The 14,651-nt window shown below is 40.4% G+C and overlaps 1 protein-coding gene across 1 annotated transcript in view; it reads right to left on the reverse strand.

Moving 5' to 3' along the window:
• zgc:113516 (uncharacterized protein LOC541449 homolog) overlaps positions 1–14,651 on the reverse strand; it is a 54,678-nt gene that overhangs the window by 26,171 nt on the left and 13,856 nt on the right. Inside the window, exons 2-3 of the mRNA XM_047385223.1 lie at positions 7,118–7,380; positions 6,047–6,193 (exon numbers count right to left, since the gene is read on the reverse strand). Of these exons, the coding sequence (XP_047241179.1) occupies positions 6,047–6,193; positions 7,118–7,380 (410 nt within the window). The remainder of the gene's footprint in view (positions 1–6,046; positions 6,194–7,117; positions 7,381–14,651) is intronic.

Consider the following 14,651-nt stretch of genomic DNA (forward strand, 5'->3'; position numbering starts at 1 on the left):
TTAATTAAATAAATAAAACATTCCGACCTCTATTTTGACCAAATTTATTTAGACACCAAAAACATCAAATGATAGGAAATAAGTATTGTGAACAAAATCAACAATTTCTACAAAAATATTATACTGAAGTATTTTTTTAAGTTTTAGATTTTTTTAATTTTTAAGGAATTTTTGTTTAACGTCCACATGTAATAGATCTACCTATTAGGCTTAAAGACTTCCATCTGAGCCAGTTAACATTAAAAAGGAGACTTTATGTTTGAATATTAAAAATGATTTTGAAACTAATTAATAGCTACAATTCTTTCACATTTTCTCTTCTGTAAAAGTCAACTTTAGCTTTTGTTTAAATTGTTTATTACAAAACAATGTGGGGAATGTAAAAGCCATTCTTACATCTTCTTCTATTTTAGTTCCTAAAGAAAAATCTAAATTGGCTAAAATCTGTACGTGTATACAGGTTAAAGGTTTACAAAAACTGGAGTTAGGATGATTGTGAGCTGTGTCTCTCTAATTTAATCATCATTAATGATTCTCAGAAGCATTCATCTTAAAAATTGTTCAACTCTTAAATGATAAAAGTCGATGGAAAATCGGACCACAGTCCAGATGTCTTGAACTCTTCACAGGAAGAGCGTGTTTGTAAACCAGCACGCCTCAGCGAGAGGTCACATGTCTTGTTTTTCCCTCTGTTGATCACTATAATGTCCTCAGAAGTCAGTGCTAAATGCACCCGGAAGAATTGCGGCACAAACATCTACCTAGCTAATTCATTTTTATTTGCCGCCCCTCTGTCCTCTGTCTGTCCAGGCAAGACAGTGCTTCTAAACAGTGTTATTTAAACAGTACCTATTTATCCGATGGGTAACAAACAGACGCTGCGGTATTATACACACTTACGGACGTGATTTAGTGCGGCCTGCGAGGAACGCAATAAAAGCAAAAAGAGGCTTGCTTTGTTTATGATGGTGACACTCAGGCTCTGCTTTTATATACAAGTCCACCAACACGCGCTTAATAAGTCCAGCATTCTGTCCCTGAGGTCGAGTTAGACATTCTTTCTTCAGAGTGTCAGCAAATCAAGAACAGGTTGACTCTCAGAACTTTATTGTGTGAAGATGTCTTTGCTTCATTTTTAATCCTCCAATGAATTTAACTGTGTAAAACAAATTTAAGAGATACGTTTATTCAAAGCTGACTCTTTAATACTCAAAATTTTCTTCCTTTACTGCTTTTTTATTAGCTTTAAATTCAGAATCGAGTGCTTAATTACATTTACTTGCCCGCAGAATTTTAGTCAGTAAGAATCGAACCCCCTCTGACTCGTACAAATGATCTTTATCCTCTCTAATGTGAATTGAAGCTGGCATTTCAATGGTGAATCACCCTAATTCCTTTTCAACTCATCCATTTCACCAACCTAACCAACTGACTTTGTCACGTAGTTTGTCACACGAATAGTTGGATTGAAAAGCCAAATGAAAGACTTGCATTAATTTAAATGGAAACCTGACGTCTTGCCATCATATCTTTTCCTCTCTTTTCGATCCTTTTCATGAAATGGAGGGTGTCAAGTACGTTCGCCTCCTGCTCTCTGTCAAGTCTCTGTAAAGTAATTAGTGGAATTTCCTCCTCTGGCGCTTCATTATCAATGTGCCTTATTTACATATGATTTCAAACAGAAGCCCCGAACTGCAGATTTTTGTCACATTTTTTGGGGGGGTTTTAGGCGAAGTACAGGAGCACAAATGGGCGACTCAGCAGGGGGCCGGTGGGAGAAAAAGAGGTTGCACTCATGCTTTCCATTACTTTTCTTTCTCTCCTCTGCCATCTCTGACTTCCACCGTGCTCTCTCTCTCTCTCTGAACCATGCAGCTGCTGCAGCCTCCTTCACTTTCCTGCATCCCCCTCCTCCTCTTCCAATGTCTGTCTCTCCCTCTCCACACAGCGGGTGGCTTGAGAGCTGAAGACCTCCTCTGCAGGTGCAGCCTCTTCCTGTGCTCCCTCTGCCTTTTCTTTTACCCACTCTTCTGAAGACCACATTCATATTTGCACTTGGATACACTTTTGAGTACCAAAAGTTTCTCTGATGCAAATTGAAGAACCTTTTTTTTCCTGCTGTTTGTCGGCCTCTGTCTCATGTCACGCTGGGAAGAGGAAAGTGATTATCCAAACAGACATACACTCCAGTTTTAAATGCATATGATCCCATAAATAATATCTAATTTTCTTAAATGTTCACTTTAATATTCTTTCCCCTTTTTACTATAATTTTCTAACACTTCTCAGGTTTACATCCTAATTATTCATCATTTCCAGATCATTAGGACTCGCTCTGAATCTCTCTGCTGGTGAGCGGCACTGAACTGTGTAAAGTCATGCAAATGTGTCACAATACAGCACCCTCTATTGGGCCTGCACATGTGGTGCAGTTTACTTATACATGACCCTACCATTACTGTTATACAGGGGTTGGACAATGAAACTGAAACACCTGTCATTTTAGTGTGGGAGGTTTCATGGCTAAATTGGACCAGCCTGGTAGCCAGTCTTCATTGATTGCACATTGCACCAGTAAGAGCAGAGTGTGAAGGTTCAATTAGCAAGGTAAGAGCACAGTTTTGTTCAAAATATTGAAATGCACACAACATTATGGGTGACATACCAGAGTTCAAAAGAGGACAAATTGTTAGTGCACGTCTTGCTGGCGCATCTGTGACCAAGACAGCAAGTCTTTGTGATGTATCAAGAGCCACGGTATCCAGGGTAATGTCAGCATACCACCAAGAAGGACGAACCACATCCAACAGGATTAACTGTGGACGCAAGAGGAAGCTGTCTGAAAGGGATGTTCGGGTGCTAACCCAGATTGTATCCAAAAAACATAAAACCATGGCAGCCCAAATCATGGCAGAATTAAATGTGCACCTCAACTCTCCTGTTTCCACCAGAACTGTCCATCAGGAGCTCCACAGGGTCAATATACATGGCCGGGCTGCTATAGCCAAACCTTTGGTCACTCATGCCAATGCCAAACGTTGGTTTCAATGGTGCAAGGAGCGCAACTCTTGGGCTGTGGACAATGTGAAACATGTATTGTTCTCTGATGAGTCCACCTTTACTGTTTTCCACACATCCTGGAGAGTTACTTTGTGGAGAAGCCCCAAAGAAGCGTACCACCCAGACTGTTGCATGCCCAGAGTGAAGCATGGGGGTGGATCAGTGATGGTTTGGGCTGCCATATCATGGCATTCCCTTGGCCCAATACTTGTGCTAGATGAGCGCGTCACTGCCAAGGACTACCGAACCATTCTTGAGGACCATGTACATCCAATGGTTCAAACATTGTATCCTGAAGGCGGTGCCGTGTATCAGGATGACAATGCACCAATACACACAGCAAGACTGGTGAAAGATTGGTTTGATGAACATGAAAGTGAAGTTGCAGGATAGTGACCTGGCCACTATCCTGTAAGAAGAATGGCTTAAAATCCCTCTGACCACTGTGCAGGACTTGTATATGTCATTCCCAAGATGAATTGATGCTGTATTGGCCACAAAAGGAGGCCCTACACCATACTAATAAATCATTGTGTGTTTCAGTTTCATTGTCCAACCTCTGTATGTTTAAACTGCAGTTTTCATTTGAAAATATGCAGCAGACAGACGAGCACCTGTGTAAAACTGAAGCCTTGAAAAAAATTGTTAATGTGGAGCACAGGTAAGGGAGAAAATATGTTTTAGACATACTTAATTTGACATAATTTGCAAAAGCTAGACTTTCTGCTTGATTTAAAGTATCCAGAGCCCTTGAAATTTTTTACATCAAGCTCACAACCTCAATCTTGAATGGATTTTATTGGGATTTTATGTGATAAAGCAATACAGTGTAGTGTTTAACTGTGACTTGGAGGGAAATTTGTTACAAAAATGTGTTATAACCACATTTTGCTGCAATTAAAGCTGAAAGTCTGTGTGGTATGTTTCTACCAGCTTTGCACATCTAGAGCTCAAATAGCTTCGTTCTGTCAGAATAGATGAATGAGCGTCTATGCATCTCAATTTTTATGTTTTTTTTTTCCACAAATTCTGAGTCCTGTATTGTTCCAGCCTTTGACTGGTCCATTCTGGCCAAAATGCTTGGATCTATGCTATTCCGTTGGCTGTATGTTTAGAGTTGTTGTTCTGATTAACTCCGATCAGCTTCCGTTTGCTCTTCCATAAAGGCCAGATTAGTAGAGTGCATGACTAATTGTCATATCAGCAGATTTTCCTACCTGAGCTGTGTTGTTCTGCAGCTCCTCCAGGGTTGCAATGTACCTCTCGGCAACCACCAGATGTTCTAAACTTGAGATATTGTTTTATTGCCTAACTCTAAATCACAACTTTTTCCCTGACCTGTCTGCTGTGTTCCTTGGTCTTCATGAAGCTGTTTGTTCACTAATGTTTTCCAACAAACATCTGAGGCCTTCACAGAACAGCTGACTTTATACTGAGATGAAATTACACAGAGACTGTGTTTTTTTCATAACGTGACCTGTGTAGGCAGTTGTTTTACTTAGGGTTGCAGATAAAATGGGACTGAATACAAATGCATGACACTCTTGTCTTCATTTGAAAAAAAAAAATGAGAAAACTATTTATAATTTTTCTTCGGCTTTACTGCATTTTACCCAAGCTGATAATTATTTTCTCTTGTAACGTTGATGTATACCCACTATCACACCAGTAAAAAATACCTTACCCACTTTCTGAAATAAAAAAAACCAACCCCTTCCAATGTTTGCATGGACTTCTGGCCCCCTTGCTGCAAACACAAACAAGGTTGAACGTTTGACCAATAAGGGAGAGCTTAGTAGGAAGCTAATGGCCAAGCATCTGTTTCTTCGTAGTGTTTAGAGGGCCTCTCTCACCCTGCACCTCGTGACCTCTGTCAGAGATAATGCAGTCACTGCCATTAAGGCCACTCCCCTGCTTCAGCTGTTTGACCAATGCCAGCTCAGCAAAATGCAAAACAGGAGAAAAAAAACAGTTAACTGAAAACCTGTTAGCAGGTCTGAATAATGTGAGAACATGGTGAAGAAATGGGGTAAGTGAGGCTACTTCAAAAAGATAAAAGCTGTGACTGGTTACTATCGAAGAGATCATGGCAAAGAAATTACTGCTGTACTTGTTCAGTACACAGAAAACTGACAGATTTCTTAACCATTAAAACGGCCACTTAAACCGTCTCACACCTGGCTAAACAGTCATGACTCACAAAGTTACCTCAAGCATACAGAAATACTAAATCAGTTCCACACTGTCACTATTTATTAAACTCAAAGTAAATGTCACTGAGGGCTTCAGGAATTAAACACAACTTTTTACAAGTGAGACCAAATCCTTTTAATTAAACTTAAGTCATTACTTTTACCGGGCCTTTTGAAACACTCCAGCTCTTTTCTTTTTGAATAGCTAACTTTTGACTCCAAAGTAGTTTGGTGTACCGGGGACTTTATTGTTGACTCAATGAATAAATGGTACCTGGGTTTTCTAGCCTTAAATGAAGCCCAAATCATCCCCCTCCACTACCATGCTTGACAGTTGGTATGAGATGTTTATGCTGCATCTATACTTTGGTGTCATCCATCTAATTGTAGTTCCAGAAGTCTTGTGGTTCATTCAGATTCAACTGAGCATGCTATATTGTTTTGAAAGGGAAGACACAAGTCTGGTCTTCAAAAACAGGCAGTACATGTTTGGTTTTTTTACAACCATACTGTCATAAACCTGAACATTTAACATGTTAACGTGTTTATTTTGGTGTTAGGTTTTTGCAATTTTTCAGAGCATTGCATGAGCTGACATTAGGGTGACTTTGCTGGAAAATTGGCAGCTTTCTTAAATGTTTTACACTTGAGAGAAATTTCTCTCACTGCAAGATTGTGGACTTCATATTGTTTGGAATTTCCCATACCCTCCTAGTTCTTGCAGATAGTAACATGGATATTAGTGTTCATGACATTTTTTCTTCAGAGTCATTTTCATGTGGTTTGTGCTTTACCTTTTTGTGCACGGCTGCTCAGCTGGAGTCCTGGTGTTGCTGCTCTGCACCAGTGTAAGAAAATGAGACATCTTGGGCCAGAGCAGAGGCTCTGCAGGTCGGCCACGGTGGATCGAGTGGATTTTTCCCATTTCGGCTGCAATCAATCTGTCAAGAAAAAAACATTTTCTCAGATGACCCTGTCTGTTGCTGTTATTGCACAAACAAGCATTATCGGAGCAGAAACACAACTCCCTTTCCATTTGGCATTCTTATCTTGTTCTTTTTAAAATAATGGGCCTCCTTGCGTATGTGACCTTTCAACCACTTGATTTCATGTTCTTGAGCCTTCCTAGCTGTGACATAAGGTTTTCTGGGTAACCACCAGCAATGGTACTGTGCAGAGATGAATGATGGATGTTTATTGTAGCCCTGGCTGTTCAGCTTTGCTGGCTGTATTGTGTCCTACTGTCCTGTGCTGTGAGTAACGGTGTTGGTCTGTTATACTGTAGAAAAATATTTATGCTGGCTATCCTTTTCTTCCTGTGAACCCACAAGACCCATTCATTTACAATAACTTGTCGCAATAACCTTTTCAAACTTCTCTTTGGTGTCCGTCATTGGTGCTTGAGTGAGGGTCTCAAACTTAACCAACATGACATCACGATTCTTCAAACTGAGATTCCTGAGATGTCTGGAAAAATATTTAGAAACTGAATGCTTTAAAATTCAAACTCTTGTTGTAGCTTTGAGGAAAAACAGTTACATTTAGTGGTGGAATTGACCTGCCTTTTCAAACCCGAGGTTAAATCATTCTATTGTGAATTGTGTGCAGAATCTTTGTTTTTTTAAATCTTTTTAGGTACTAATGGAAATAAGAAGGACCATCCAGGTTGTGGCTAGTTTAAAAGCCAGGATGATGGTAAACGGTATTATTTTCATCCTATTGTCAAAGATCAATTGCACATCTGGGATGGTAGCATTTCTTTAGCATGTATTCTAATTACAGATTCCCTTTAGCAGTTTTGAACTTATGTCCTGCTTCCCAAATCAATTTAAAAGAGCTCTGTGAAAGTTTGTGGCAGCAGAGACCTGTAGATGGACGGCTGTTGCAGTAGCTCATCTTGGAGCACAGTTCCTCGCACAAACTCGTAACAGATGCCGTTCTGGAAGCTGCAGTAGATCTCAGGGCCGCAGCCATGGGCGTGGAAGACCTTGAACATCTCCACCTCTCGATTGCGATTCACATAGAGGTCTGTCATTCTGCCATAGAGCCGCACTAGAACACAACCGGGGTCCTGGAGAGAGCCCACGTAGCAGCCAATCAGCTGGTTAGTGATGCCTTCTGTAAATGTCTGTGTGGTAACAAAGTTCAGGAAATTAGCCTTGCACTGTACAGAAATACTTTGTGAAATTTTTCAATTTTTTGGAATCCAGGACAAAGCCTGAGAATGAATTTGTAGTTTCTGTCTAACTAATAAGAAAATAAACACTGATCGTAGTGACATCACAAAAAGTGACCACCGACTATCAAACAAGCAGCATAAACTTGACAACACATAATAAAGGAAAATATGGTGGCCTTAAAAAAATGATAAATAATTTGATGCACTAGACCCGTACCAGCTGCAAGATAGCAAATGTAGTCAGAATTTGGCTTCTGAACATGTCATACATCGATGTGGAGAGCTAGTTAGTGTTGTCAAAGAAGTACATGTCCAGTTTAGTTGGGTATGAAAAGTGTCAGCATACCGCACAAAGGAAAACGTGGCTGTTATAACCAGCAAGGTAAGAATGATCCTGTTTTATGTAACTGTTGGCTTGAGCTAATGACCACAAGACTTTAATATGAAAACCATACAACTCCTCGGTGAGCTGCTTTTCAGTAACCATGAATTCAACATGTACCTAGTCTTCCTAAAATTCTAACAGTTACTATCTAGATTTATTTTTCATTTATAGACTAAGATATTATTTTCAAGCAGTTTAACCTTTGAAAATAGATGCTTAGCACACTCCTGTAGAAGTACTTACAGTCGGCTTGGACCTCGCTCTAGATACTAGGCACTACGAGCCCGTGCCATGCTAACTTATATTTTCCAACCAAAAATGTACGAACTGATAAACAAACGTTGTTGCAGCCAACATGTACAGTACAGACCAAAAGTTTGGACACACCTTCTCATTCAAAGAGTTTTCTTTATTTTCATGACTATGAATATTGTAGCTTCACACTGAAAGCATCAAAACTATGAATGAACACATGTGGAATTATATACTGAACAAAAAAGTGTGAAACAACTGAAAATATGTCTTATATTCTAGGTTCTTCAAAGTAGCCACCTTTTGCTTTGATTACAGCTCCACACACTCTTGGTATTCTGTTGATGAGCTTCAAGAGGTCGTCACCTGAAATGGTTTTCCAACAGTCTTGAAGGAGTTCCCAGAGATGCTTAGCACTTGTTGGACATTTTGCCTTCACTCTGCAGTCCAGCTCACCCAAACCATCTCGATTGGGTTCAGGTCCGGTGACTGTGGAGGCCAGGTCATCTGGCGCAGCACCCCATCACTCTCCTTCTTGGTCAAATAGTCCTTACACAGCCTGGAGGTGTGTTTGGGGTCATTGTCCTGTTGAAAAATAAATGATGGTCCAACTAAACGCAAACCAGATGGAATAGCATGCCGCTGCAAGATGCTGTGGTAGCCATGCTGGTTCAGTATGCCTTCAATTTTGAATAAATCCCCAACAGTGTCACCAGCAAAGCACCCCCACACCATCACACCTCCTCCTCCATGCTTCACGGTGGGAACCAGGCATGTAGAGTCCATTCGTTCACCTCTTCTGCACCGCACAAAGACACGGTGGTTGGAACCAAAGATCTCAAACTTGGACTCATCAGACCAAAGCACAGATTTCCACTGGTCTAATGTCCATTCCTTGTGTTCTTTAGCCCAAACAAGTCTCTTCTGCTTGTTGCCTGTCCTCAGCAGTGGTTTCCTAGCAGCTATTTTACCATGAAGGCCTGATTCACATCCTCTTAACAGTTGTTCTAGAGATGTGTCTGCTGCTAGAACTCTGTGTGGCATTGACCTGTTCTCTAATCTGAGCTGCTGTTAACCTGCGATTTCTGAGGCTGGTGACTCGGATGAACTTATCGTCCGCGGCAGAGGTGACTCTTGGTCTTCCTTTCCTGGGGCGGTCCTCATGTGATCCAGTTTCTTTGTAGCGCTTGATGGTTTTTGCAACTGCACTTGGGGACACTTTCAAAGTTTTCCTAATTGTTCGGATTGACTGACCTTAATTTCTTAAAGTAATGATGGCCACTCGTTTTTCTTTACTTAGCTGCTTTTTTCTTGCCATAATACAAATTCTAACAGTCTATTCAGTAGGACTATCAGCTGTGTACTGTATCCACCTCCTGCACAACACAACTGATGGTCCCAACCCCATTTATAAGGCTTGAAATCCCACTTATTAAACCTGACAGGGCACACCTGTGAAGTGAAAACCATTTCAGGTGACTACCTCTTGAAGCTCATCAACAGAATGCCAAGAGTGTGTGGAGCAGTAATCAAAGCAAATGTTGGCTACTTTGAAGAACCTAGAATATAAGACATATTTTCAGTTGTTTCACACTTTTTTGTTCAGTATATAATTCCACATGTGTTAATTCATAGTTTTGATGCCTTCAGTGTGAAGCTACAATATTCATAGTCAGGAAAATAAAGACATCTCTTTGAATGAGAAGGTGTGTCCAAACCTTTGGTCTGTACTGTATATGGGAGCCCCATTTGGCAGTTGCTCAGGCTTGATGTTACTTATGCCTGGTTCACACGGCTAGATTTCTATACCGATTTTTGACCCAATCTTTCCCTTCCGACTATCTTAAGGGTGCCCCAAATAGCAAAAGATAATTTAAAGAGATATTCCCACTGTGTGTGATGTGTTATGAGTAATCTAGTCTGCTCGGAAGGACATCTGGACTGCTCCAACCTCAGAAATGGGATATTCAGGGGATTGTCTTGGCCGGATATCCTAGTGTGTTGAATGGAGAAGGGGTATCTGCAGACTGAAAGTAGGAGGTTTTAAAGTGTAGGTGTGCCGGCACACCAACACTGGTTGGTTGGTTCTTTGTTTTTCCTTCCCTCTCATCCCAAGTAAGTATACAGTATGTGCAGCAACGTCACATCAGCAGCAACAATGTCTGACCCCACAGAAGCAACAAACCCGGAATCTGTTTTGTGTGCTTTGATGACATTTCACAATGATTTTTATCTTTTCTGCCATGATGGCTGTTGGTTAGTAAGGTTTGAAATAATGGTAACTACTAAGAAATCAACATTTTGCTTTTAAGACAGGCAGCCTTCATGCCTGTTGTTTTATTGCCTAAAAGTTCATTTCTAAAATATAGATGGTGCTAATCTGATCTGATCTGATCATACAGCATGGAAGCAGCTGCATATAGGCAAGAGGGTGAAAAATGTAGTTATGTATTCTGTAAATGTGCTCTAATTCCATTGTTTGTATTGTTTTAGTGCTGCTCTGATTGCTACCTTTGATTTGTTTTGCCAGTGTGTCGGAATGTGATGATTTCTAGTATTTGTACATAATATATTTCTGACACATTCATTCAAAGGCAACTCTGTGTGGTCATTATTACTGTTAGAAAATATATCTGAAAAATAAGAAAAAGCTTTTACCTTGACATTAAGCAAAGTATATTGCGAAGTAAGTGCATCTGTCTGAAAACATTCTCTTAATAAACAAAGACAAAGTCTTCCACATAGATTATGCACAGTTCTTATCAAAAGTTTCAAGCAGCTGATAAATGGTTTAAAGTCGGAATGCTGTCTACTGCAGTATTTAGTTTCATGTTAATGCAAGAAAAAATGGACTGCAAAAAGGAAAATATTCAGTGTGAGCAACCAATGAGAACAAAACGGCATGATTGTATTTAGATGTGCATACAGCTTTTGTATATATATATATATATATATATATATATATATATATATATATATATATATAATATGTCTTTATATATATATATACAGGGGTTGGACAATGAAACTGAAACACCTGTCATTTTAGTGTGGGAGGTTTCATGGCTAAATTGGACCAGCCTGGTAGCCAGTCTTCATTGATTGCACATTGCACCAGTAAGAGCAGAGTGTGAAGGTTCAATTAGCAGGGTAAGAGCACAGTTTTGATCAAAATATTGAAATGCACACAACATTATGGGTGACATACCAGAGTTCAAAAGAGGATAAATTGTTGGTGCACGTCTTGCTGGTGCATCTGTGACCAAGACAGCAAGTCTTTGTGATGTATCAAGAGCCACGGTATCCAGGGTAATGTCAGCATACCACCAAGAAGGACCAACCACATCCAACAGGATTAACTGTGGACGCAAGAGGAAGCTGTCTGAAAGGGATGTTCGGGTGCTAACCCGGATTGTATCCAAAAAACATAAAACCACAGCAGCCCAAATCACGGCAGAATTAAATGTGCACCTCAACTCTCCTGTTTCCACCAGAACTGTCCGTCGGGAGCTCCACAGGGTCAATATACACGGCCGGGCTGCTATAACCAAACCTTTGGTCACTCATGCCAATGCCAAACGTCGGTTTCAATGGTGCAAGGAGCGCAAATCTTGGGCTGTGGACAATGTGAAACTTGTATTGTTCTCTGATGAGTCCACCTTTACTGTTTTCCCCACATCCGGGAGAGTTACGGTGTGGAGAAGCCCCAAAGAAGCGTACCACCCAGACTGTTGCATGCCCAGAGTGAAGCATGGGGGTGGATCAGTGATGGTTTGGGCTGCCATATCATGGCATTCCCTTGGCCCAATACTTGTGCTAGATGGGCGCGTCACTGCCAAGGACTACCGAACCATTCTTGAGGACCATGTGCATCCAATGGTTCAAACATTGTATCCTGAAGGCGGTGCCGTGTATCAGGATGACAATGCACCAATACACACAGCAACACTGGTGAAAGATTGGTTCGATGAACATGAAAGTGAAGTTGAACATCTCCCATGGCCTGCACAGTCACCAGATCTAAATATTATTGAGACACTTTGGGGTGTTTTGGAGGAGCGAGTCAGGAAACGTTTTCCTCCACCAGTATCACGTAGTGACCTGGCCACTATCCTGCAAGAAGAATGGCTTAAAATCCCTCTGACCACTGTGTAGGACTTGTATATGTTATTCCCAAGACGACTTGACGCTGTATTGGCCGCAAATGGAGGCCCTACACCATACTAATAAATTATTGTGGTGTAAAACCAGGTGTTTCAGTTTCATTGTCCAACCCCTGTATATATAAAAACAAAAATACAAACAATGGAATTAGAGCACATTTACAGAATACAGAACTACATTTTTGACCCTCTTGCCTATATGCAGCTGCTTCCATGCTGTATAATCAGATCAGATTAGCAGGGTCTATATTTTAGAAATGAACTTTTAGGCAATAAAACAATCTTTGACAGCTACACAGTAATCTGTGGATGCAGGGTAGCTCAGATTCAGTTTGTTTTGGATCACACACCAATGTTAAGCTCAGAGTTGGATGTGTAGATAGATTGTCTATGCTGATGGTGGAGTTCCTTAGGTTCTGAGATATTATGATATAGATAAATGAGAAAACACTGGATAAAGCCAAATGTGCTACCAAATGTTGTTAAGCTTGGACCCAGAACAAACAGCTAAAACTAAATTTACTCTTAGGTTTTACATGGAGTGGGAAGAAGTGTCCTTTCTTTTACATACAGGTGATGGTGGCTCAGGTGGTAGAGGTTCGTTCTGTAACCAGTAGGTTGCTGGTTCAACCTTGCGCTTTGCTGTTTACTAATGAGATGTGAGCCAAAATACCTGCTACAGCTGCAGAAATCTCAGAAAATTACAGAAATCACTCATTTGTGGTGACTGCTTTGAAAGGTTGAACAAGAAAATATGAAGTTATGGGTACCATGCTTTGTCTCCAGGTTATGGAGGTAAATTTGTCTCAATATTATTCAATCAAAAAAAACTAATCTCAATCAAAAAATACTGAGTTGTGATCAAAACTTTCAGAGTTGTAAAGATTTTTTTTTTTTAAATGTAATATTTTATTTTGGGGAGAAAAGATTGAATTGTTTGAAAAAACTTTTTTTGATTAAAATGACAAATTTTTTCTCATGAAGAGATAAACGTTATTTGCAAAACATAAACTTTTATTTGCGCATGTCAAAAATATTTTCTTACGACTTCGCTCTTTTGGTTTTGACGCTCTCTGTTTTTGGTTGAACTCAAAGAATTTTGAGTGTTGGAAACATGAACATCCTGGGCGGGGCCTAAAGACGAACGCTGTAAGACGTTTCCCTATTGGTTAGCGCTGACTAAAGCGGCCGCTCGAACTGCAGGGTTAGCAGCGTCGCTTCAGTGAGGAGACATCAACTGTACGGAAGAAAACTGCGGTCAAGGGAGCCGACAGTCAGAAATACGCGGTGACGTCAGCCGACACTAGTTCTCTCTTAAAGATTAGTGTCGCGCATACAAGGCGCAGGGTCATCTATATTATAACCAGAATTAATATTTCATAATTTCACTGTAGGTTTCTGGAGAAATACACAACTACCCCAACAAAGTACCACAAACGCTTCTTTTTGGTGAGGTCGATGAGGTCCTGGGAAGTGGTCTGGACAACTTAATGTGCAAGAGCATCCAGATCTCCTCTGACCTCTCCTGGACCGGAAACGCCCCTCGCCTGTTGAAGAAGGTACAACAACAGCTCTTCTTCATCTCCTCAGCTGCTTACAAATGTCTGCAGGGCCACGGTGGAAAGCACTCTGTGTCTCAGCATGACAGTGTGGTGAGGGAACTGCACAGGAGAGGAAGGAAGTATCACGGGTTGTGAGGACAACACACAGGATTATGGGATGCCTGCCTGACATGGACTCAGTTTTATACTACACTTGGGGTAGTTGTGTATTTCTCCAAACCTTTACAGTAAAATTATGAAATATTAATTCTGGTTATAATATAGATGACCCTGCGCCTTGTATGCGCGACGTTAATCTTTAAGAGAGAACTAGTGTCGGCTGGCGTGACCGCGTATTTCTGACTGTCGGCTCACTTGACCGCAGTTTTCTTCTGTACAGTTGATGTCTCCTCACTGAAGCGACGCTGCAAGCCCTGCAGTTCGAGCGGCCGCTTTAGTCAGCGCTAACCAATAGGGAAACGTCTTACATCATACGTCTTTAGGCCCCGCCCAGGATGTTCATGTTTCCAGCACTCAAAATTTGTTGAGTTCAACCAAAAACAGAGAGCGTCAAAACCAAAAGAGTGAGAGTCATAAGGAAAGATTTTTGACATGCGCAAATAAAAGATTATGTTTTGAAAATAACTTTTTTCTCTTCGTGAAAAAAAATGAGTCAAAAAAAGTTTTTTCAAACAATTCAATATTTTCTCCAAAATAAAATATTCCATTTAAAAAAAATAAATCATTACAACTCTGAAAGTTTTGGTCACAACTCAATATTTTTGATTGAGATTAGTTTTTTTTTTTTTTGGATTGAATAATTTTGAGACAAATTTACCTCCATACAGGTTACTATAATTACTATTATTAATTTTAAAA

The sequence above is a fragment of the Girardinichthys multiradiatus genome, chromosome 2 (genome assembly GCF_021462225.1).
Source record: "Girardinichthys multiradiatus isolate DD_20200921_A chromosome 2, DD_fGirMul_XY1, whole genome shotgun sequence".
Taxonomy (NCBI): domain Eukaryota; kingdom Metazoa; phylum Chordata; class Actinopteri; order Cyprinodontiformes; family Goodeidae; genus Girardinichthys; species Girardinichthys multiradiatus.